This window comes from Diabrotica virgifera, chromosome 5 (genome assembly GCF_917563875.1).
Source record: "Diabrotica virgifera virgifera chromosome 5, PGI_DIABVI_V3a".
NCBI classification, from domain to species: Eukaryota; Metazoa; Arthropoda; class Insecta; order Coleoptera; family Chrysomelidae; genus Diabrotica; species Diabrotica virgifera.
The window spans coordinates 256,281,731-256,309,321 of NC_065447.1; the positions used below are offsets into that span (position 1 = coordinate 256,281,731).

The 27,591-nt window shown below is 31.5% G+C and overlaps 1 protein-coding gene across 1 annotated transcript; it reads right to left on the bottom strand.

Moving 5' to 3' along the window:
• Window positions 1-279: 279 nt before the first annotated feature.
• On the bottom strand, window positions 280-17,593 carry LOC114326124 (coiled-coil domain-containing protein 22). The gene is made up of 6 exons (XM_050651152.1): window positions 17,380-17,593; window positions 16,804-17,306; window positions 11,990-12,360; window positions 11,521-11,894; window positions 9,011-9,176; window positions 280-5,543 (listed from the first exon to the last, which is right to left on the bottom strand). Exons 1-6 carry the CDS (start codon window positions 17,427-17,429, stop codon window positions 5,298-5,300), a joined length of 1,710 nt encoding a protein of 569 aa, XP_050507109.1. The 5' UTR covers window positions 17,430-17,593; the 3' UTR covers window positions 280-5,297.
• Window positions 17,594-27,591: the final 9,998 nt, after the last annotated feature.

Consider the following 27,591-nt stretch of genomic DNA (forward strand, 5'->3'; position numbering starts at 1 on the left):
TCTCTTTGCAAATGTGGTGACCAAACTGATACTGCATATTCTAGGTGAGGTCTGACATAACTTGTAGAGCTTCGAAAACAACTTTATTTAAAAAAATTTTATCATTTTCATAAAGGAGTTACTCATTTCTCATGAGAACTCATTGAAACTACAACTTGTATTCCTCTCTTGTATTTTTACCGCTGGTCAATAAGTTCCATAATCATTTGTTTTAAAAACCAAATATATACCAATAAAAAATTATTAAGTTAAACACAATGAAAATAAAAATAATACAAAAACAGTAACAAACTTAGTTTTATTAAAGCTAATATGTTCAATATTACAAAATATGCATTTTTGTATAAATATTTTAATGTTATCAGACTTACATTGATATAATGTACACGATAATCTCCTATATAAAATATGTGAGCGCTTACAAAAACCGGCGATTTTTTGAGTACATGAATACACAATATACACTTTTCTTTTCATTAAAACTGGGAAAATCAAAGGTATCATCGAAACAGACAAGCTAAACTTTGTAGTTTTTAAACTCATGAAATAAGTATTTCTGTAAAATAAGATTTTAATGTTCTTTACACATATTAGAAAGTACATTTTCTGTGTATGCCACAGTATGTTCCACGTCTATACAGGTAGTAAATGTATGAAAAACTTTAAAGGCTAATTCTACATGAAAAAATAATGCCGGTTTATTCCATAAACGTATGTTCGCAAATGCTTCGTTTCCGAGATATGGGGTGTTGAAATTTTTATTTCAAACTGCCAATTTATTTATTGCTCTAAGACTGGTTAAGCTATAAAAATGAAATTTGGTGAGTTTTAGGAGGTAGTTATTGCGTACTTTTTGACATACAATTAAGAATTTTTTAAATAAAAAAATAGTACGCCACTGAGATATTTCGAATTAAAAATTATTTTTAAATTCCACGTCTAATTTATGATAAAACACCTTTCTTGCCTTTTTTCATATGGTGCACCGTTTTTATGCAGAAAAATAAAACACTTGACGCGTATTTTTCATTTTTTAATACATTATCAAGAAATATCCAATATAATAATACTAAACTGGAACAATAACAGAAAATATTACTAATAAGATTTTAACTAGGTGTTGAGCTACAACAAATGTTAAAAATCTCTAGAGGTTACAGAAGAATTTTATATTCATTCAAAAAAATGGTACGCCACTGAGATCTGTCAAATTAAAAATCATTTTTGAATTTCTGGTTCAATTTACGACAAAAAATCTTTCTTGCCTTTTTTTCATATGCAGCGCCGTTTTTATGCAAAAAAATAAAACATATTAACGTTTAGAAAGTATTTGAACTAAGTTTCTATGCATATGGAAACTACCTCAGATACTTTGTAAGCGTTAAGATGTTTTATTTTTTTTGTATAAAAACGGCGCCTCGTATGAAAAAAAAAGACAAGAAAGATTTTTTGTCGTAAATTTAACGAGGAATTCAAAAAGATTTTTAGTCTGACATGTCTCAGAGGCGTACTATTTTTTTCTTTAAAAAATTCAGACCAATACCCGTACGCGCGCCAATGATGAATATAAGATTCTTCTGTTACCTGTAAAGGAGATCATTTTAAATATTTCATGCAGCTTTGCACCTAGTTAAAATCTTATTAGTAATATTTTCTGTTATTGTTCTAAGAAATATACTATTAGTATACTTTTAATAGAATATTAATAAATATAATATTAATAAATATTATTAATATTATATTTATTAATATTAATAAATTAATAAATATTATTTAATATTAATAAAAATCATTTTTTAATAATATTGTGGCTTATTTCCCATTCTAAATAGTTAAAATTGTAAAAATGCCACAAGAAAATAGCTTCAGAACAATATTAGTATACTATTATACTATTATTAGTATACTATTATTATATTGGATAGTTCTTGATAATGTATTAAGAAAAGAAAAATACGCGTAAAGATGTTTTATTTTTCTGCATAAAAACGGTGCACCGTATGAAAAAAGGCAAGAAAGATTTTTTATCAAAAATTAAACGTCATATCTCAGTGGCGTACTATTTTTTTTAATTCAGACTATTACCCGTATGTGCGCCAATGATGAATACAAAATTCTTAACTGTATGTCGAAAAATGCGCAATAACTACCTCTTAAAACCCACCAAATGTAATTTGCATAGCTCAACCAGTCTTAGAGCAATAAATAAACTGGCAGTTTGAAATAAAAATTTCAACACCCCGTACCTTGGAAACGAATCATTTGCGGACAGATATTTACAGAGCAAACTGTCATTATTTTTTTATGTAGAATTACCCCTTAAAGTTTTTCATACTTATTTACTAACACCCTGTATATTTTTGAAAAAGTATTGAAAACCAAATTATAAGCCAGTGTATGGCTTTGAAGAGATCAACTCAAAACTATCACATACTCAAAAACTCAAAACTACTGAGGGTGCAAAGCAAATGGAGTATTGAACATTAGGAAATTCTCAGGCATCATTAAATATTTTTAGATGGATTGGTCCCTCCTTAATTTCATCACTCTCGGTTTTGAGATGACTCATCTGGGATGAAGTAAAATCATCAGATTACCTTTTTCTTACATTCACATAGTACATTAGTTACATTTTTAATACAAGTAGAAAAAACGCAAAACAACGTTTTTGTTAAAATCGCCACTTAAAAACATATATTTTTGCGAATATACAGGGTGTTTGGTAAAGAATGGGCCATAGCTTAACCTCAGATTCCTGAATTTAAAATAGGTCGATCTAAGCTGACTTACCTTAGTACGAAAGTTGATAATAACCGAAATACAGTGTGTCAAAGTTAAACTTTTATTTTATTTATTTTTTAATATTTCCTGACAGGCATGGGACAACAACACGAAATTTAGTAAGTGGTGCTGGTACTGTCCACCCTACTAAGTTATGTTAAACAAACGTTTCTGGCTACTACCAGAGGCATACGACGGGGGAACATGAATGGTTGACTCTTCGCAAATTCTACGTCACTGGCGGAATTGCTATTTTACTGCAATTCTTTGATTCTCCAATACTTTCTATGTAAAAAACATACTCTTCATTCCTAACGATAAAGCCATCCATTAGTTTTCGAGATATTTGAAGCTAAAAACGAAGGAGCACAATACATTAATCAAAATAAGTGTGCCTTTTCATTTTTAACTTCAAATATCTCGAAAACTAATGACTTTATCGTTAGGAATGAAGAGTATATTATTTGCATAGAAAGTATTGGAGAATATAAAAATTATGCTAAAATAGCAGTTTCATCAGTGGCGTAGAATTTGGGAAGGGTCAACCATTCACTTTCCCCTGTCGTACACCTCTGGTATTAACCATAAACGATTATTTAACATAATTTAGTAGGGTGTACAGTACCTACAGTTTCTGCCAAGTACAATAAGGATATGTCAAATAGTTTTATAGTACCGGGCACACATAGTTCTTAAAGTTTTACATAAAGAATAATTTATTAAAAAAAAGAATACATTAAAATAATTTGACATATTATCCGTGTGATACTTGCCAAAAAGTGTAGGCACTGTACACCCTGCTAAATTATGTTAAATAATCGTTTCTGGCTACTACCAGAGGCGTACGACAGGGGAAAGTGAATGGGTGACCCTTGCCAAATTCTACGCCACTGATAAAACTGCTATTTTAGCATAATTTTTAGATTCTCCAATACTTTCTATGCAAATAATATACTCTTCATTCGTAACGATAAATTCATTAGTTTTCGAGATATTTGAAGTTTTAAAAATAAAAACATAAGGGAAAATGAAACATAAGGGAAAAAATAAAAACGCACACTTATTTTGATTAATGTATTATGCTCCTTCGTTTTTAGCTTCAAACATCTCGAAAACTAATGGCTTTATCGTTAGGAATGAAGAGTATGTTTTTTACATAGAAAGTATTGGAGAATCAAAAAATTGAACTAAAATAGCAATTCCGCCAGTGACAATTTGGGAAGGGTCAACCATTCATGTCCCCCCGTCGTACGCCTCTGGTAGTAGCCAGAAACGTTTGTTTGACATAATTTAGTAGATTGTACAATACCAGCACCACTTACCAAATTTCGTGTTGTTGTCCCATGCCTGTCAGGAAATATTCAAAAATAAATAAAATAAAACTTTTAACTTTGACACCCTGTATTTCGGTTATTATCAACTTTTGTACTAAGGTAAGTTAGCTTAAATCGACCTATTTTAACCTTAGCAATCTAAGGTTAAGCTATGGCCCATTCTTTGCCAAACACCCTGTATATTCTGATATTATGTAAAAACTTTCTATTCATAATTACAGACCTCTTCACAACCCATGGAAGACTTTTTTCCAGTTATGTTCTTTATTTCCTCTTCTACTAACTTCTAAAATACCCGTATATTATTGCTATAATTTTCAGTAATAATCAGATTGTCTAAAATATTTTTATCTGTACAATAATAAAGTACAAAGTTCACGATCTCGCCTATAGATGGCACTGCTAAAGAAGAAATTACTGTTTTGTTAACTTATTGGCACTTTTTTTGCAAAAGTAAATAATTGAAATAAATTTGTTTACACAATCATTTGTTTTTTGTAAGACAAAATAAACAAACTTGAAAGTTGTTCTCAGAGTTGCTGAAGGCACAAAAATTGTTAATGAATGAAATACTCTTCCATGCTCCCAAATAGTCCCAAACGTATTAAAAATAAAAAACTCTAACAAGAAGTAAAACCACTTCTATGTAAATTGGTATATTTATTAAAACTTAAAAATCCCAATGGATTGAATAAAATATGTCCAATTCAGAACGTTTTCAGACCTATCGGTCCATCATCAGTGAATGTGCATACTTGCTAAATAGCCCCAGAACCAAACAATGGTTGAATTTAAAATTCAATTTACATTATTTAAAAATAATATTCAACAGGCTAAACGCCGATGTTACAGGATATTACCTATGGGGACATGGTGAAACCCTACCAAAACCTCAATCAACCATCTTAGGCCAACTTTGACTATAAAGTAAACCGATAGGTCTGAAAACGTTCTGAATTGGACATATTTTATTCAATCCATTGGGATTTTTAAGTTTTAATAAATATACCAATTTACATAGAAGTGGTTTTACTTCTTGTTAGAGTTTTTTAACTATATGGTATACAGCCAACCTAGGGAACTTCCCTTTTAGAGTATTAAAAATACTTATTATACAAAATTTCTCATGTCTGTTTCTCTGCATTAATAAATATATTAAATACTAAAATTAACGAAATAAGACTAGCTTTGCGCCTGCTCTTTGAGCATTTGCGTTTCTTTCTGTATCTGTTTAATATCCGAGTAAACTCGATCGAGTTTTATAGCGATTTCTTTAACTTTTTCGCTTTCTATTTGCTCTTCTAGATTCCGGCACTCTCGTTCGACCACTCCCAGATCTTCCAGAGTTTTTAAAATGCTGCCGAATTCGTCTCTAAGGGCCGCCAACAACTTATAGGAACGTCGAGCTGTTTCGTCGTGTTTGGCGTCCTAAAAAACGATCATTTTAGTAAACTGAAAAGAAGAGTAAAGGCAGTGAAGATTTAATTACCATTCAGAGACCACTACCATCTGTTTATGTCATAGATATATAATACTCTAGATTGCGCCTTACGATCTTAAAATGGGTGACGGTTGCGACAGAGATAAATGAGCCTATTTGGTCGGTAGTCTCTTTCTAATTCAAGGGGAGTATCGATGACGTCACTATCCTACTCTGTCGTCGAGTATTTTAGATGGTTTGACAGTTCGAGCGGATGGCGACGAGAACTGGTCGTTTGTCTTCGGACGTGGATATCCTGGTTCGAATCCCATACGAATCTTTACTTTTTTTATTTTTTATTTAATCAATATTGCGTTTATTAGATATTATTACATCTCTAAAGTAAATCTATGCAAAGAAATATATAAAAAATAAGAAAAACTGTGTAGGTACCTATATATTTTTAAAAATATAAAAGCCAATGTTATTTTTTTAATAAGTTAATTGTAGAATAGTATAAAGTAATTGTTAAAAATATTCGTAAAAAATTACCAATAATTAATATCAACATAATGTACCATCGATTTATTAATTGAATCGGTCATTTCAAAAACAACATGAGTCACATATTCATAATTTTACAGAAGAGCAAAGAAAACTAACTATATAGTCGAAAGATGGATGAAATGGATGACATCAAAATTCAGAGTTATATTGTAGTTTTGTTCCTAATGTTTTTACTGGACTGGTGTCGTTTTTGCACACAACGTTTATCTTAAAGGAGTCTATTCCTCTCAAAAAGTTAGTTTCTGAAAATTGTGGACTTTGCTGTTTTTGAAATGACCGATTCAATTATAAGTAATTAGACATTATTTTTATTTATGAAACTATTGTTACAATTTTTAAAAAAAGTAGAAGCAAAACAAACATTCACATCATTGGAATAAGGACGAAATTATAACGAATGACTTTTATTTTACTATGCAGTCCACAAATTATGTATTCCAATATTAACTTACTATACATACATTTATTATCTGCTAGATTTACTTAGGTCCATTTTTCAGATGTAAAAATATCTAATAAACGCAATATTGATTAAATAAAAATAAAAAAAGTAAAGTTGGTATGGGATTCGAACCACGATTATCCACGTCCGAAGACCAAAGACCATTTCCCGTCACCACCCGCTCCAACTGTCAACACATATTACTCGATAAAGTGGGATATTCACGTCGTCGATATTCCCCTTAAATTAAAAAGAGACTACCGACCAAATAGGCTCACTTATCTCTGTCGCAACCGTCACCCATTTTAAGATCGCAGGGCGCAATCTAGAGTATTATACAGGGTGTTTCATTAATAATTGTCCATATAGTAACTGGAGAAACCTTAGCACAAAATACGAAGATTTAACCTAAAACACTTAAATAAAATGTGGTTCCTTACAGAGTTACAGGGTGTTTTATCTAAAAATTTAAAAATTATTTTTGCTCAGCATTATAAAAATATTCAACGTATCCTTTTCATACTTGGCAGGAAATATAGGTACTGTACAAACTAATAAATTATGTTAAACAAACGTTTCTGGCTATTACCAGAGGCGTACGACGGGGGAAAGTGAATGGTTGACCCTTTCCAAATTCTATGCCACTGGCGAAATTACTATTTTAGTTCAATTTTTAGATTCTCCAAAACTTTTTATGAAAATAATATACTCTTCATTTGTAACGATAAAGTGGTTAGTTTTCGAGATCTTTGAAGTTAAAAATGAAACGACACGGTTATTTTGATTAAAGTATTGTGTCGCTTTATTTTTAATTTCAAATATCTCGAAAACTAATCATTTTATCGTTACGAATGAAGAGTATATTATTTTCATAAAAACTATTGCAAAATCAAAAAATACACTAAAATGGCAATTTCGTCAGTGGCGTAGAATTTGGAAAGGGTCAACCAGCCACTATCCCCTGTTGTACGCCTCTGGTAGTAGCTAGAAACGTTTATTTATCTTAGTTTAGTAGGGTGTACAGTACCTACACTTTTTGCCAAGTATGACAAGGATACGCCAAATAGTTTTAAAGTACTGGGTACAAATAATTTTTAAATTTTAATCATATGAATCATATCATAAATTAATCAAAATAACTGTGCCGTTTCATATTTAACTTCAAATATCTCGAAAACTAATGACTTTATCGTTACCAATGAAGAGTATATTATTTACGTAGAGAGTATTGGAGAATCTAAAAATGGCACTAAAATAGTAATTCCTCCAGTGGCGTAAAATTTGAGAAGGGTCAACCATTCACCATCCCCTGTCGTACGCCTCTGGTAGTAGCTAGAAACGTTTGTTTATTATAATTTAGTAGGGTGTCTCGTAGTCGCACTTTCTGCCAAGTATAAAAAAGATTCGTCGAATAGTTTTAAAATTCTGAGCAAAAATAATTTTTAAATTTTTAGATAAAACACCCTGTAACTCAGTAAGGAACCACATTTTATTTAAGTGTTTTAGGTTAAATCTTCGTATTTTGTGCTAAGGTTTCTCCAGTTACTATATGGACAACTATTAATGAAACATCCTGTATATCTATGGTTTATGTACATTTATTTCAACCTCTTGGTCTCTTCAGAACAGCCTGTAGTGTGCTCTAAATCGAAATCCAATCTATCTGCCGTGTATGCTAATTATAATAGAATAATTAAAAAATAGACGCAGTCGCCACATCTAATAAAAGATAGGCGGAACCCAAGAGACTTAATTTCAAGTAAATTAAATAAAAATCTAAAAGATTTCTGAAGCTGGAAACCAATTCTCACTTACTCCTATACCCTATCCTTCTATAGTTTCATTTAGCATCTACATCTAGATTTTTCCTTGTTCAGCATACTTCTTAATGACTCTAATTACTGTAGATTGATTACAGTTTACTGCGGATGCTATTTCGCGACTAGATTTGTCGTTTTTATTGTGAAAAATAATTTAAAAACGGTTTTCGTTCGATAATTTAGTTTGTTTGGTCTGGGATGACATTTTGACCTTCTTATCAAAAATCAAAGAGCGAATAAATGTGTTAGGGTAACTATAATGTTTGTATAGTTAAAATATGTGGCAAATTTGTCATTAATATTCAATTTAATAGTTCTTTAATGACTTAATAATCACCTCATAATTTTCTCGGATTATGGGAAATCCCTTCAATCAGATTATTTTAATCTTTTCTGTAGAATTTTGAGCTAGTAATTAAAAAAACATTAGTAAGTATACCGATAATGCTAATTACAAACACAAACTTACAATGAATTAGCGAAAATATACAAAAAACTTGTGTTAAACCTCAAAAACTATAAGGCGCTTAGGTGATGCAGGACTTTTTTACACCACTGTATTTATAAAAGGGAGACAATATTAACTTATGGGCCGGGATAAGCTGTTTGGAGCAGTATATAGGTAGAGAGTATATTCTAAACTTACGTAAAAAATTAATTCATCGGCTAATGTGAACGACCTATCAACTTGACCTGTCAAGTTTTTAATCTCCTTCTGTATTTGTCTTGTATCTTTTAATACCTTCCAAATATCGTTGTTTTGTTTATTTATATTGCCGATGATTTCCAAAATCCTGCTGGTATACATTGCCCTATAAAAAAAACAAAAAAAGATTATGTTGTAATATTTTTTCAATTTTAATTTATTCTTTTTATTTTTTATGAATATAATTCCCCAACATACAGCTACATTTTTGAGTATCTGTGCGCTGTGAAATCTCTTTAGGGCTTTTTACTAGATGACTACTGAGATGTACTTAAGAAGATAAAGGAGAATCATGAAATCAGTTCCACTCGGTGTACTGAACTGGGAAGGAACTCAAAAGGTAGTTATGCAATGGAGTGAGTTGGTACTCTGCCGTGGCAAAGGTACTTTGGACTGAAAAGATGCTTTGCCGGAACTGTTACCGACCCGGAGCTGGCGGATGGGTAGTTGTGTGTAGATGTTTGATTGTGAAAACACTGGATTGAAGTGTGATGGGCTACGAGTCTGAGGACCGGTAATTTCTGTCCCGATTAAACCCCGGTTAGAGGAAATTTGTCATGCAAAATTCCTCTAACCGGGGTTTAATCGGGACAGAAAGTACCGGTCCTGAGTGTGTAATTATGTAGATAGACTGATTCCGTGTAGCGTGATTGTTGTTGTATATACAGTGGAACCTCGATAAGTCGGCCCCCGATAACCCGGAAGTCCGGCTAACCCGGACCGATTTTCATCAGACAAACATTTCAACAATAAAAATGTATGTATTACAATCGGAAAAATGAAAGAATACCCATGAACGAACATATAAAACACGCTGTATTTTCCTGTCAAGGTGTCACAAACAAAAATGCCCAGCGCAATTACATCTAATAATAATTATTTTTGTTTTATTAATTATTTTTGCTGGCCAATTTTTTGTGTGACACGGTGACAGGAAAATACAGCGTGTTTTATTTGTTCGTTCATGGGTATTCTTTCATTTTTCCTACTGTATGTTAAAACATTTTATCTGTAGCCGCTTCTGGAATGTCTTAAAAATATCGAGTTTCATTGATAAAACTTGGCTTTGACCATAATATAATGTAAAAATGACTCATGGCACACGGCGGCAGAACGTTCATTATCCATTATCGGGCTATCGCAAACAACAGGCACCTTTTATTCCTTTATTTATTTTCAACTGTCTTTTAAAAAATTATTTTTAGAACAATGGTCTTTTAAACTTTAAACAATGAAAGAGCAACTGTTCTTAAATAACATAACATCGCATGGCAGACGAAATTGACACAACCGAAACTGACTGAGTTTTTTTACCTAGAAATGAACAATACTCTATCTATACTGTCTATACTACAACTATAATAGGTAAGTTAGATGTGTAATATAATTATCCTCGACACCTAATGGTAAAAGAGGCAACCGATTATGTATGTATGTATGTATGTAGATGTGTAATATGCATATATATTTCATGTTGTTTTATTTATAACGGACTTTATCTATAAGTATACCGTATTTTATTAATTTTTACAATGCTCTCCGGCTAACCCGAATTTTCGATAACCCGGATCGGCCGCGGTCCCGATTAATCCGAGTTATCGAGGTTCCACTGTATAATGTGTTTGTGTTTTGTATTATTCTAATATTGTTATTATGTTTTTGCAGACATCCACCTAGCTAGCTTGCTCCGGAATGGGGCAAAGATAGAATTTTTTTAAGTTTAAACTGTATATAAAAATCATCAATACATTTATTTTAAAAAAATTGAAGAAAAAGATCTTCTGTGTAAAAGGTATATTAGTTTGAAAAGCCCAATAAAGGGCTACATTTGTACCCATGTATTATTGGTGGCTTAGCATGTAGAGCTTGCTTAGAACACTGATGATGCTCTCTTTAGAGCGAAAACGTTCTGTATTTTAATGTAGCCCATTATTGGAGTTTTCAAACTAATATACCTTTTACACAGAAGATCTTTTTCTTCAATTTTTGTAATGAATGGTATACAGCCAGCTACAGGAAAATTTTTCCTTATGAACAATTATTTTATTTTTAACATGTGTTTTACTGAGTCTGTTGTCCTGAAAAAACTACCCGTCATATACTTTCAAATAGATCTCGTAAGTTAAATGCTGATTTATTCATTCTTAGTAATACAATAAATCTCCCGAAATTTGTTTCTAGAGTTTGTTTGTTGGATTAGTAATACAATGTAGATTTAGTGAATTTTCAAGATGCAGATAGCAACTAGAGATACAAGGTGGTGAACATTAAGAACTGGACAAGAAACAGAAGAGTAGAACGGAATGATAAATAGAGTAGTAAAACGGCGAGAGATGGTTCCCCAATAGGAAGACGATTAGTGTGAAGACCAGGAAAACGATGGAACAACTTACTGGACGTACATTGAAAAAACAGACAGTCATGTCGACCCAAAAAGAAGAAGAACTTACCTATTGTTAGAACGATTTAGTTGCTGATACTGCTGTAATAAATTCTGACTCAACATTTTCTTCTCTCTTAAATCCTCGTGAAGCTTGACATCTACATCTTTTAAACCATCCAGTTTTTCTTTCTGCTCCTGAAATTTCGATTCTTCGCTCGTCAGGTTATTCTTCAAAGATCTGTATTCTTCCAGCAACGGCCGCTGAATCTCCTCCCATTGTTTGGCTAATTCTACCAGACGGTCGTTGGAGTTTTTTATCATATTATTTAATTTCGCTAGGTTTTCTTCTTTGCTAAGAACCGTTGCTGTTTTTGATTTTAATTTCACTTTTGCGAGAGTTTCTTTCAGGTGGTCTTGTTTTTCATTTGTTACTCTAACTATCTGCAAAAAATATAATATATGTATAAATAAATTATAAAATTAAACTTATTTATTTTAAAGGTCAAATACCAAAACTAGTTGTAAATTTTTCTTACCTCAACTAATTTTAATTCTGCATTCTTAACATCTTCCTGCAGCTCCACATACTCACTTTTCATGCTTTCGACTTCTTTCGATAACTTTTCAATCAAATATTGTTCCGATGTTTCCGCATTAACGTCATTTTCTGAAAGGGCAATTTCCTTTTCTGTAGAAGTGGGAGTGAGTTTATCGGATATCAGAGATAAACTGCTAACTTCTGATTTCAGATTGTCAAGAGAAACGGCTTCAGATTTTTTAATGACCTTTTTCAAGTCGATGTCATCAGAAATGTCATTGTCTTGGAATAGTAAGGAAGGAATCAGTTTTCTTGGGGAGCATTGCTTCGTTACGTCGGGTGTGAGATGGATCCAGTAGTCCTTCAAATCTAAGAAAGGTTTTTTTAGATTTTTATGGTAGATAAATAAGAATTAAATTAATATGGTATTCAAGAATAATATTAATATGGTAGATAAGGATACACAATGTAGGAATAATCTCCTTGAAGACCAGAAAGATGCAGAACTAATCTGATTTGACAATGGCAGGTGTGACATTGCCAAAACATCAAAACAGTGGTTTTTCTAAAAACCAAAACTCTTCAACCGTGTTCTTACTGACTTTACTTACTAATCAACTATTTTTCATGGATTATTTTATTATTAATTTACTTACTAAGTCATTTTTAACTATTTATAATGGGAAATAAGCCACAATATTATTAAAAAATGATTTTTATTAACGTTTCGACGCCCAAATCGGGTGCCGTTGTCAAAATACAAAATACTACTAACAGAAACAAAAATGTTGTTGCTTAGTAAAAAAATTCTTCTAATAATTTATTTAATTTGACTCATTTATATCTATGTATATGAATGAACTATCTTTCAGTAAAGTCGTCCCAGGAACGCAACTCATAAATATTGGCAATATCATTTTAAAGTCTTCTACTTTAAAATGTATCATATGTATCTGAATTGCCGATATAAATGAGTCAAATTAAATAAATTAATAGAAGAATTTTTTTACTAAGCAACAACATTTTTGTTTCTGTTAGTAGTATTTTGTATTTTGACAACGGCACCCGATTTGGGCGTCGAAACGTTAATAAAAATCATTTTTTAATAATATTGTGGCTTATTTTCCATTATAAATAGTTAAAATTGTAAAAATGCCACAAGAAAATAGCTTCAGAACAACATTACTAAGTCATGATTTTATTTTGTATTCAGAGCGATTCCATATCTCTCGCAGTACTGTATACTGTGATCAACCAAAATTTTCACCCCTTCTTTGCTGTCCGCAAGGATTATTGTATCATCTGCATATCTGAGATTATTCACCAGTGTTCCATTAATTGATATGCCTTCATTCATGTCTTCTAGTGCCTCTTTAAACAGCTTTTCTGAGCGCATATCAAAAAGTAGAGGGGATAGTACACATCCTTGTACTATCGATATAAGTTTGTAATGAGTCTGACATCCTGAGCATCCATTTTTGTGTTCTGTAATATGTTTGCAAACATTCTGTGTTGTATTTTGTCAAAGGCTTTCTCAAAGTCAACTAGACCTATAAATATGTCACAGTTGACATCTCAATACCTTTCTATGAATTTTAACTATTTATAATGGGAAATAAGCGACAATATTATTAAAAAATTATTTTTATTAACGTTTCGACGCCCAAATCGGGTGCCGTTGTCAAAATACAAAACACTACTAACAGAAACAAAAATGTTGTTGCTTAGTAAAAAAATTCTTCTAATAATTTATTTAATTTGACTCATTTATATCGGCAATTCAGATACATATGATACATTTTAAAGTAGAAGACTTTAAAATGATATTGCCAATATTTATGAGTTGCGTTCCTGGGACGATATTATTTTTTAATAATATTGTGGCTTATTTCCCATTATAAATAGTTAAAATTGTAAAAATGCCACAAGAAAATAGCTTCAGAACTTTCTATGAATATTTCTATAGTAAACAATGCATCTCCATTGCCAAAGCCCTTTCTAAATCCCATTTGGTTTCCTGTTATTCTTATCATCTAGTTTTTTGTAGACATGTTTCATCAAGCTACACATTCTATAATATGCTTCACATTTCATTGTGTTGGGTTTTTTTGGTTATTGGGATGAACTCAGATATTAACCATCCTTTTGGAATTAAACGAAAATATGGGAAGAGGAAAAGACGCTGACAAAGTAGCCAGGGGCAATATTAATCCTGATATTCAAAAATATGTGATGAAATCTATTAAATACAAAGCAATATCATTGCTATAAGTAGTATATGAGTTACTGACCAAAAGATTATTAAAATATGGGAGAGAAATAAAATAAATGATAAAATATTCAGTGCATTTTTGCATCCATGCAATAGACCAAAAGCTTCAGACAGAAGAACAGTTAATAAAATTAATCATGTGAAATTATTATGGTAAGACTAATCAATAAGCTATAACATGAAGATTATTTATAATAATTATTGCTTGAATCAAGCAGCTTGATACACACTAAAAAAATAAGTTTGTGAAATTAATTAGTTATAATATATTTGTCAACATCAATTTAAAATAAACGATTATGAAATATTACTTACGCAATCTTAAACTATTAAATTTACAGAATGGTCCAATATTAATGAGTAGAACTTCCATTTACAATGGAACATTGATAAATCGAATTCTGTTATGAATAAGTAAATGGTTTCTTGAATTTTTTTAATACAAGAATACTGGATAATACAATCCCCTTAGAATACTTTGTATACAATTAGTTATAAGATATTTCACATCTGCATTTTAGTAAATACAGATTCATTTATTGATACTTAATTTTGTTTGATAGCCTAGTCAAATAAAAATAAACATGTTTTTACATTTTTAAGCTCCATAAAAAGACAGAAACAAAACAAAAAAAATTAATTTGACCTTTGATGAACATTAGTAATGACCATCCTGTAACTTTGATAAATAAAAATTGTTTAACACGATAACTTCTTGTCATTGCTAAATACTTTATGCAGTTGGCTTATTTGATGTTTATATTTACATGTCTGTGATAAATAATAATTGTACAATATAACATATTAGAAAATTATTGTTTTTCATTTATTTTTGGCCTTGATGGCACAATAGTTTAGATTTTTTAATAGAATTCCTGATCACTTTATTGTTACTGCCTCTGTTTTCTACTTAAATTACTCTCAGATTTCATTTTACTGCTGTTAACCAATTCTTTCCTTGTTCTTTCATTTCTGCTTCCTTCTGCAACCTCTAAACAAGGCATTCTTTGTTGTTCTTCCATTTGCCAATTTCTTTTAATCCATTTTTTATGAAAAACCCTTGCTGTGTGTTCCTACAATTGACCCCTTCCACCACTTACTAATCTATGCACACAATTTTTCAATTACTAGTTTCAGCTTTGTCGAAATCTATGCACTAATTTTGGCAGCTCCATTTTTTCATATCATCTATTAATGTTACATGACTCATTTTGCTGGTGAGAGTGCTTGTCTATGAAGCCTTAAGTACTTTATCTTTTAAATACAAAGCTTTAATTCCTTCTTCTTGATATGCCTATCTATGAAGAATGTTTGCAATCATAATGGCAATATTTATCTTATCTGCAGCAGCATGGAACATATCGTAAACGTACTGGGAAAATCCACTAACTCACAAAAGTAAAGTTTTGAGAAAAACGCATTTAAACATTTTATTATACCTTATGGCTTAGCTCTTAAAAATCGGGTACACTGGCTGTTCAAGTTTTGATACCTGGATATGACTTTGAAGGATGTTGGCCAAAGGTGGTGTGCATATACGTGTACATAAAAATATTTGGAAAAATATTATTTTATTCATGAAAACTTAGAAAATGATGGAGTTAGTTAATTTTCTTTGTCATTGAATTTACCGATTTAAGCACCGTGGATGATGAATTTGGAGATGGTTTTTCCTGTTAACATATTGATGTTTGTGAATTTAATGGTATTAAAATGTCAGAATTGAAAAAAAAGGAGTTAGTGGATTTTCCCAGTATGCCCACGATATTATGTTGTGTTGAACCTGGTTCTGAGTTTCTTTCCAATTTTTTTTATTTTCTTGCAGGATGGCTTGTAGGAGGGCATATCTGGATTCATTTTACATAATAGGTTTGTTCTAATACGACTGAGAACAGTCCATGTAACGATCACCATCCTGCACAGTACTATGGAATGTATTATTTCGTACCCATCAAACCCATGGAACGTTAAATATATAGTAATGTGATCGTTACATGACGGTTCTCAGTCGTGTTGGAACAAACCTATTGTGTCCAAAGTATTGTAACCTTCAAGATTTGATGGTGGAAGCCACATAACAAATGAAGAGCACACGGAAAGAACCGGCTAAGTCACAGATTAACCATTTTAAGTTATTGGATGTTAACGTGTGGACTTAGCTTATTTTTCTCATGTATGGGCATATATTTATGGGCTTTTTCTCATGACTTGTCTTGTTATTGCTGTGTTTAAAGGTTTCAGAAGGTGCAAACTGGAATTTACTACAAGACAGCGTAAAAAATGCAATTTCTACAAAAATGGACTTAGCTGGTTTTTCCAGTGTACCCTTCAAATGCTTCCAATTTTCTGCACATATTTTCATTCAAGATCCACAATTCAACACTATAAAAGCATTTCCTTAATTTAAAAAATCTAATAATAAACTCTGTATGCTAAAATATGACAAAAGAAGAACAATATCTAAATAACAAAATTACAGTATCCTTTTTCTTGTTTTGGGAATAAAATTAACTGTTTCAACACTTAACTAGGATTCTTACCTTCATTTTGAGTTTTAGATGAAGGAATATCAAGTTTTTGAGTTCTTAAGGGACAACTACTACTCATACTGTGAATTAAATATCTATTGGAAGTCTCTCTAGCTCCTTGCCTCAAAAAACAACTAGGCAACCACGGTTTGGACAAGCTTAATTTAATATTTTCTTCCAAAGATTTAACTATCCTAGGAACATAGCCTGCTTGCTCAATTGGAATGTTTTTCGCAGTTTCTTTAGGCAATCTTTCGATCAAAAACATTAACATCCTTCTGACCTCCTCCTCATTGCAATATAAGATGGTTTGGTAGCCCATATCTCCTCGGAATCCCAGATCTTTGATCTGCTCTGCTAAATTCGAGGCGAATTTCAATCTAGCACTCATCGAGGGGGGCAACTTCTTAGGCAAGGTACCATTCTGTAAAATTGCTTCTAAACAGGAAGCAACCGCATACGCAACTAAATCAGCATCGAATTGCTTTAAATGTTCAATTTCGGGGTCAATATCACTAAAAAATAATTTATTAAAGCACTGAAAAGTATTATACAGTTAGTTTTTAACTTTTTCAAATTGTAACTTACCAGTCGAGGTTTTTTAACGAGTCTAGAATTATTTTATCGACTTCCTCCATTTCTTATGGCAGGTCATATACTTATTTAGTCCAAATATAATTATTTTCTTTAATAAATAAATTGTGCATTTTGTTTTTATTTCACTACAGTTTGTAGGCGAAGGCGAACAATCACCAACGAAAACGAACTGTCATGTCCATGTCACCCATCACGGCCATCACCCATGTCACTACTGACTCTGACAGCACACTGACACTGACATACTGACATGATAGGGCTTTTCATTCACAGTCATTTGTTTCGAGCTTCTGTCATGTGTCACATAATATTAATATATCTACGTCGTACGTTATTGGTATTACGAATGATACAAACCGAAGACGTATGACGTAGATATATTAATATTATGTGACACATGACAGAAGCTCGAAACAAATGACAATCGATGAAAAGCCCTATTGAAGTGAGTTCACCAAGTTCACCATAGAGGTATATATTAACATAGAGGGAGCCTACCTTCCGCGCTTCCTGACGACAAGATCTCATGGACTGGTTTGCTGCATCTCTTTCTAACACATTGTATCGAAAATCTATGATGACATTCAGTGTGAATATAGGCACGGAAGAGGAGGACAACTGTAGCAGCTTTACTATGCGTAAGAGTGAAACAGCACTAATCCAAATAAAAAAGATGGTAGGTTTGTTCCAACATGAACTTTTGGACGGTCCAGAAACCGTCACGAAACTACTTGTACCGTTTGTTGTGCGCATGTTCGTAATTGAATCGCCCAGTTATCGTCCCATGACGGTAATCATATAAGGTTTGTTCCAACACGACCGAGAACCGTCACGAAACGGTAACGCTTCTGCGCAGTAAACAAAATCCGTTCCAACAAAAATATGATCGTCATCGGATCGTTCTTCCCACTGTTCCAACAAGAATTGTGATCTTTCGGTGACGGTTTCGTGATGATCATTTCAGTAATCGGGCAAATGCATAATGTGCTGGTTGGACTGACTTGCGCACTAGGATTTAATTCTTTAAAGTTTTTGAGCCTTTGATCGACTAAAAGCACACAAGCTGTCACCAACAAAAATGACAAATATATGATTACCGTCATGGGACGATAACTGGGCGATACAATTACGAACATGCGCACAACAAACGGTACAAGTAGTTTCGTGACGGTTTCTGGACCGTCCAAAAGTTCATGTTGGAACAAACCTATATTTGTTATTTTTGTTGGTGACAGCTTGTGTGCTTTTAGTCGATCAAAGGCTCAAAAACTTTAAAGAATTAAATCCTAGTGCGCAAGTCAGTCCAACCAGCACATTATGCATTTGCCCGATTACTGAAATGATCATCACGAAACCGTCACCGAAAGATCACAATTCTTGTTGGAACAGTGGGAAGGACGATCCGATGACGATCATATTTTTGTTGGAACGGATTTTGTTTACTGCGCAGAAGCGTTACCGTTTCGTGACGGTTCTCGGTCGTGTTGGAACAAACCAGGGGCCTGATTCTAATTCATTTCGACAGTCGCAATTTCATTTCGACACCGCCAAAGAATACATATCTCTCACAAGAACCGACACGGACGGCGATTCTTTTGTTATTAGCATGTACTTAATTTTAGTATCTAGTTGGCAAGTGTACACGCGAGTACACTGAGAAAAGTCTCGCACATTTCTGGCGTGTATCAATAAAATTTTAGTTGCACTGAGAGAAAGGTTGCATGCAGGGCCGGCTTTTGTTGACATTCTTAATATGGTGGAATTATTTTTGATTTACAAAAGGTTGCATGGTGAGAATTATATTGATTAAATCCATGGATAAAATACCTTTTTTATCCTGATTTTAGCATTGAAAGACCAATAATAAAATATATTATAGTGGCGTGACATTCACTAATTATTCTTTTTGGCTTATATTAATACAACGATACAAAATATAATTTGTTGTTTTCACCAATTTTGAAAAAGTGTGAACAAGTTGGTGAGAATTTGAACGACTTGGTGTGACCTAATAGGCTGTCTGTCCGTCCGACCGCGAATATAACTCCTTCAGTCACTATACCAGGTAGAATGACAAATGAGGTGTCGAATGAAAGCTCATAATACATGGATGGTACTAAAGGTGGGAAATTTGACCTAGGACTTCCGGTTTTAGAAATGCGACCGGAAGTACTCTTTTAAAGTCACCGCAATAGCACAAGTGATATATTATTCGACGCGTATTCGCAAGACGAGAACCAATATATACTTCTGGTTTCATGACTGTCTGTCCGTCCGAGCGCGAATACAACTCCTCAGTTACTAATACAGATAGAGTGACAAATGAGGTGTCGAATGAAAGCTTATAACCCATGGATGGTATTAAAGATGAGAAATTTGACATCGGACTTCGGTTTTAGAGTTACAACCGTAGGTACCGCTTTAAAGTCACTCAAAATATGATATGAATGTAAAACAAGATGACAAAATTAGTAAAATCGTAGATCAATCGACGCAAAGTTACACGAAGAGTTCCAATATCGACTTCCAGTTCTACTTTCGATTACTTTGGGTGAAAACCTAGGACCAATTACTTGTTTGTCGAGATATTTCCTAATTCATTATATTCGTTATTTCGTAAAATAATCGAAAAATAACAGCCGTTGTAACCGTCACGGAATCCAATTCTTTTTGGATGACAAATATTCGTGATCAACAATAAGAAACTGTATGTTAAAATCGAATGTCAATATTTTCAATTTTTATTGTGTTGGAAACCAGCCAAAACATTCCGTACATTCCAGCCAAAACCAGCCAGTACATTCTTTAAAGTCGAATATCGGGGTAAATAAATAAAAAACCATTAAGTATTGTACTATTTTATTTCTATAAATATAAAGATGTAATAACTGAAAAAATATATATAGTATACAATAAAAACTAATAAGCAATCGAGAAAAGAGAAAAAGTAATTTTTTTAATTAATATATTAATTAATATATATATATATATATATATATATATATATATATATATATATATATATATATATATATACACTCGCGATCATAAAAAACGGGTCACTCGATGAGTTATTCAAGTTAGATTTCTCGAATTTTCTAAACCTGTTGTCCGATTTGAGTGATTTTTTTAGTATGTTATAGCCTTATTCTTTAAGAATATCGCCATCATAATATTGTTGCTAGACAGGTAAATTTTCATTGTATACCGGGTGTAATAATCATACTGTGTTTATTCCTAAAAGTTCGGAACACCCTGTGGAATGTTTTAGCATAGATAAAATATTGAAATTAAAACTAAATTGTAGCCTTAGGCTCTCTTAACATTTTCTTTTTTGATTTATTTGTTTATGTTGGATAATAAAAAAGTTAAGCACGTTAATAACTAGCTATGTTCTTCATCAATACAGAGTGTTTCTAAATAATTGCGACAAACTTTAAGCGGTAATTGGATGTTGAAATTTTTCTTACAAACTGACGATTTATTTATTGCTCTAAAACCAATACAGATATGCAAACGAAATTTGGTAGGTTTTAAGAGGTAGTTATTGTGGATTTTTTGACATACAATTAATAATTCTAATATTCACCATTGGCGTGCATACGGGTATAAACATTTTAGATACATCTCGTATGCACGCCAATGGTGAATATAAAATTCCTAATTGTACGTCAAAAAATGCACCATAATTACCTCTTAACATCTACCAAATTTCATTTGCATATCTCAACCGGTTTTAGAGCAATAAATAAATCGTCAGTTTGTAAGAAAAAATTCAACATCCCGTATCTCGAAACCGAAGAATTTGCGGTCATACGTTTATAAAGCAAACGGTCATTATTTTTCATGCAGAATTGCCTCTTAAAGTTTGTCGCACTTATTTAGAAACACCCTGTATTGATGAAGAACATGGTTAGTTGTTAAGGTGCCTAACTTTTTTATTATCCAACATAAACAAATAAATCAAAAAAGAAAATGTTAAGAAAGCCGAAGGCTACAATCCAGTTTTAATTTAAATATTTTATCTATGCTAAAACATTCCACGGGGTGTTTCGAATTTTGAGGAATAAACACAGTATGATTGTTACACCCGGTATACAATGACAATTTACCTGTCTAGCAACAATATTATGATGGCGATATTCTTAAAGAATAAAGCTATAGCATACTAAAAAAATCACTCAAATCGGACAACAGGTTTAGAAAATTCGAGAAATCTAACTTGAATAACTCATCGAGTGACCCGCTTTTTATGATCGCGAGTGTATATATATATATATATATATATATATATATATATATATATATATATATATATATATATATATATTATATAGAAAAGTTTTGATCATTATGGTCAGAAGCTTATATTCCATATGAAAGCAGCCTTTAGCTTTTTTGTTGGACGCAAGTATAATCAAGAGAATGTAAACCTATTATGAAGAGTGTATTGTCAATCATCAAGCATTAACTTGAATGTTGAAACCATTTCAAGTGATATTGGATCAAACTTTTTGAATTAGCTAAATTATATAATGTTACTCCTGAAAATGCTGAATTTCAAGTAGTCAGTCATAAATTGTTTTATATATTTGACCTAAGTTATTGTTTTATACAAACTACAGAAACAATTTAATGAAACATAGTTTATTAAATTTAATTTAGGTTTGCTGATAAAAGTACTTTATGGAAGTTTTTGTGAGTATTGGATTCTCAACTTTTTAAACACAGCACGTGGCTTGTGGAATGAACACATATAAAATATGACTTTGTGCTCTTCCTGCAGATGCATTTGGTACAGTAGAGGTCAAAGAAAGGTTAGAGAATTTGTATGATATTTTAGATTCAAATTCTTTGTGAAATCCCAATAAATACAAAATTAATTTTTTATACGATAGTTTATAGTTCATGAAAAAGCTTAAAATAATTAATTCACATAATCAAGATATCTCAAAAAGAATTAAATTGTATAAATGTTGGAAAATAACAATTAATATTTGTAGGCTATATAAGAAAATATATATAGAAAATAAGTCTATACAAAATATTATGAGCTACAAACTGATACAAAAACAAAATACTAACGCCAAGCCAAGCCAAACAAACAACTGTGACAACAAACGCCGATCCTGTACAAGACAAATGTCACCAAAATTATTTGCTATTCATACAAATTGAGAAATGGCCGATCTGGCACATGCGCATAAAAATTTAGTTCATAGATAATTCGTTTGTGTCGGTTCTTGGGAGATATGTATTCTTTGACACCGCCATGACAGCCGGAGAGTATAGCGATTCTTGGGGATATTAACCTTATCATGTTGAGACTGCTCAGAATTTGGGTTGGCGCTTCGGTTTCTTGGATTTTGTTGATAGTCTGGGAAAATTATCGAAAAAATACCATTTTTGGGAAAAATTATTTACCAGCTATTTTATTGCTAAAATCGAATCTTAAGATTGCATATATTAGTAATATGGGGTATGACAAGTCCGCAAAAAGTGTGTTATTTTATTTATAAACAAATTAGCACTCCTAAATCTTCTTTTTTTTTTTCAATTAGTGGTCTGTAACTCCTATAATTTTTCCTTTGAGCCAAAAACACTCAAATAAAAATTCACCGTAATTTAGTTCTGCACAAAGTTATTTTTTTTCCGATTTCCTTCAACAAAAATTTTACTCAGAAAATCCGAGTTTTCCCAAAAAATCTGCCATTTTCAATTAAAATTTTAGGGAAGTACCTAATTATTTATCAATAATTAAATAATTGAAGACATGAAAGATTTATTATAGTAGATTATACAGAGGGGCTAAATTATGGAATAAATTCATTTCTTTAAAACGGACGATTTTGGAGCAAAATCCCGAAAGAGGTCGATTTTTATTTTTAAATTACAATTTTTTGGCATATATTTCATACTAGTGACGTCATCCATCTGAGCGTGATGACGTAATCGATAATTTTGTTAATGGGAATAGGGGTCGTGTGGTAGGTCATTTGAAAGGGCGTTTAATTCTCTATTCAGTAATATAAACATTAATATCATTAGGTATTTATACAGGGTTGCCAAAAAAAATTTTGAATTAAATTAATTGGCGCAAAAAGAAGAATGTATGTAATTTATTTAACTCAAAATACATTGTACTGCTGTCAGAAAATAGAAAAAAAGGTTTATTTCACAAATAAACATTTCTTTTCGCTTAAATTAAATCACAAACAGCCTCCCTCCTACCTATTGGCAGTTTGAACTTTTAATTTAAGCTAAAAGCAATGTTTATTTGCAAAATAAACATTTTTTTCTATTTTCTGACAGCAATAGAATGTATTTTGAGTTAAATAAATTACATGCATTCTTCTTTTTGCGTCAATTAATTTAATTCAAAATTTTTTTTGGCCTCCCTGTATAAATAATGATATTAATGTTTATAATACTGAATAGAGCATTGAACGCCTTTGTAAATGAGCTACAACACGAACCCATATTCCTATTTAAAAAAATAATTACGTCATCACGCTCGGATGGATGACGTCACTAGTTTGAAATATATGCCAAGAAATTTAATTTAAAAATAAAAATCGACCTGTTTAGGGATTTTTCTCTAAAATCGTCCATTTTAGAGAAAATGAATTTATTCCATAATTTAGCCCCTCTCTGTATATCAGGAGACCGGCGACAATCTAACCAATAGTTTAGCAATAATTAAAATGTTAATTAAAAAATTTCGGTCGAAATAATAACCAGAAAGATTATGATACACCAGAATAACTATGATTTTCATATAAAAAAGCACTATACCTATTCAACGTACCTTACAGGATTGAAATTGGACCATTTGAGCGGTCTCAGGAATGTTATAAAGAAACAATTTTTTGGCTTATAAACAAATAGAACCCCTCAGAAAATATTAGATTAAATTAAATTAAGTTAACGCTGTTGAAAAGAGCACGGCTTCTGTGTCCTTTTCGAAGAAAAACAAATTGAATTGCGAGGAGTGATTCCAGGTATAACCGGTCAAATTTGACCGGCATTTGCAACAGAGTTATAAACAACAGGATTTTAATCTTTGAACCATTAGATACCTTTTAATTCCGGTCCTCTTTGTACATACACATTTTCATATCTTCAAGACACTCATAACAAAAAAGATTTATGTCACTGTCACCAAATTATTTAATTATTGATAAATAATTACTTCCCTCAAATTTTAGTTGAAAATTAAAGATTTTGTTTGGAAAACCCGAATTTTCCGAAGAAAATTTCCGTCGAAGGAAATTGGAATAAATTATCAATGTGCAGAATTAAATTACTGTCAATTTTTATGTGAGTGTTTTGGTTTAAAGTTAAAATTTTCGGAGTTATAGAGCAATAATAAAAAAAAAGATTTCGGAGTGCTAATTTGTTTATAAACAAAATAGCACACTTTCTGTGGACTTTGCACAGCTATATTACTAATATAGGAAATCTTAAGATTTGATTTCAGCATGTCCAGCAATAAAATAGCTGGTAATTAATTTTCCTTGTTTTTTACTAATTTTCCCAGATTATTACCTCACATCTTTCATTGAGTTGATGATTCATGTTGTGGACATTCTCAATTATTATATTTCTAATTTAATACTATTCTATCTAATTCCTCAAAACAAGCAAATTTCAATTAAACCCAGCTATATTATAATACCTTTTGATTTAGTTTAGATGTGTTTTGTTTATTTCTTGCAAGGAAAACTAAATCAAAAGGTATTATAATATAGCTGGGTTTAATTGAAATTTGCTTGTTTTGAGGAATTAGATAGAATAGTATTAAATTAGAAATATAATAATTGAGAATGTCCACAACATGAATCATCAACTCAATGAAAGATGTGAGGTAATAATCTGGGAAAATTAGTAAAAAACAAGGAAAATTAATTACCAGCTATTTTATTGCTGGACATGCTGAAATCAAATCTTAAGATTTCCTATATTAGTAATATAGCTGTGCAAAGTCCACAGAAAGTGTGCTATTTTGTTTATAAACAAATTAGCACTCCGAAATCTTTTTTTTTATAATTGCTCTATAACTCCGAAAATTTTAACTTTAAACCAAAACACTCACATAAAAATTGACAGTAATTTAATTCTGCACATTGATAATTTATTCCAATTTCCTTCGACGGAAATTTTCTTCGGAAAATTCGGGTTTTCCAAACAAAATCTTTAATTTTCAACTAAAATTTGAGGGAAGTAATTATTTATCAATAATTAAATAATTTGGTGACAGTGACATAAATCTTTTTTGTTATGAGTGTCTTGAAGATATGAAAATGTGTATGTACAAAGAGGACCGGAATTAAAAGGTATCTAATGGTTCAAAGATTAAAATCCTGTTGTTTATAACTCTGTCGCAAATGCCGGTCAAATTTGACCGGTTATACCTGGAATCACTCCTCGCAATTCAATTTGTTTTTCTTCGAAAAGGACACAGAAGCCGTGCTCTTTTCAACAGCGTTAACTTAATTTAATTTAATCTAATATTTTCTGAGGGGTTCTATTTGTTTATAAGCCAAAAAATTGTTTCTTTATAACATTCCTGAGACCGCTCAAATGGTCCAATTTCAATCCTGTAAGGTACGTTGAATAGGTATAGTGCTTTTTTATATGAAAATCATAGTTATTCTGGTGTATCATAATCTTTCTGGTTATTATTTCGACCGAAATTTTTTAATTAACATTTTAATTATTGCTAAACTATTGGTTAGATTGTCGCCGGTCTCCTGATATACAGAGAGGGGCTAAATTATGGAATAAATTCATTTTCTCTAAAATGGACGATTTTAGAGAAAAATCCCGAAACAGGTCGATTTTTATTTTTAAATTAAATTTCTTGGCATATATTTCAAACTAGTGACGTCATCCATCCGAGCGTGATGACGTAATTATTTTTTTAAATAGGAATATGGGTTCGTGTTGTAGCTCATTTACAAAGGCGTTCAATGCTCTATTCAGTATTATAAACATTAATATCATTATTTATACAGGGAGGCCAAAAAAAATTTTGAATTAAATTAATTGACGCAAGAAGAAGAATGCATGTAATTTATTTAACTCAAAATACATTCTATTGCTGTCAGAAAATAGAAAAAAATGTTTATTTTGCAAATAAACATTGCTTTTAGCTTAAATTAAAAGTTCAAACTGCCAATAGGTAGGAGGGAGGCTGTTTGTGATTTAATTTAAGCGAAAAGAAATGTTTATTTGTGAAATAAACCTTTTTTTCTATTTTCTGACAGCAGTACAATGTATTTTGAGTTAAATAAATTACATACATTCTTCTTTTTGCGCCAATTAATTTAATTCAAAATTTTTTTTGGCAACCCTGTATAAATACCTAATGATATTAATGTTTATATTACTGAATAGAGAATTAAACGCCCTTTCAAATGACCTACCACACGACCCCTATTCCCATTAACAAAATTATCGATTACGTCATCACGCTCAGATGGATGACGTCACTAGTATGAAATATATGCCAAAAAATTGTAATTTAAAAATAAAAATCGACCTCTCTCGGGATTTTGCTCCAAAATCGTCCGTTTTAAAGAAATGAATTTATTCCATAATTTAGCCCCTCTGTATAATCTACTATAATAAATCTTTCATGTCTTCAATTATTTAATTATTGATAAATAATTAGGTACTTCCCTAAAATTTTAATTGAAAATGGCAGATTTTTTGGGAAAACTCGGATTTTCTGAGTAAAATTTTTGTTGAAGGAAATCGGAAAAAAATAACTTTGTGCAGAACTAAATTACGGTGAATTTTTATTTGAGTGTTTTTGGCTCAAAGGAAAAATTATAGGAGTTACAGACCACTAATTGAAAAAAAAAAAAGAAGATTTAGGAGTGCTAATTTGTTTATAAATAAAATAACACACTTTCTGCGGACTTGTCATACCCCATATTACTAATATATGCAATCTTAAGATTCGATTTTAACAATAAAATAGCTGGTAAATAATTTTTCCCAAAAATGGTATTTTTTCGATAATTTTCCCAGACTATCAACAAAATCCAAGAAACCGAAGCGCCAACCCAAATTCTGAGCAGTCTCAACATGATAAGGTTAATATCCCCAACAATCGCTATACTCTCCGGCTGTCATGGCGGTGTCGAAATGAAATTGCGACTGTCGAAATGAATTAGAATCAGGCCCCTGATTCTA

Coding starts and splice junctions, on each gene's coding strand:
- LOC114326124 (XM_050651152.1), bottom strand. CDS start 17,429: ATGGAGGAAGTCGATAAAATAATTCTAGACTCGTTAAAAAACCTCGAC. Junction 9,177..11,520: donor CTAAATCGTTCTAACAATAG/GTAAGTTCTTCT, acceptor TTTTTTTTATAG/GGCAATGTATACCAGCAGGA. Junction 5,544..9,010: donor CCGATGAATTAATTTTTTAC/GTAAGTTTAGAA, acceptor ATCGTTTTTTAG/GACGCCAAACACGACGAAAC.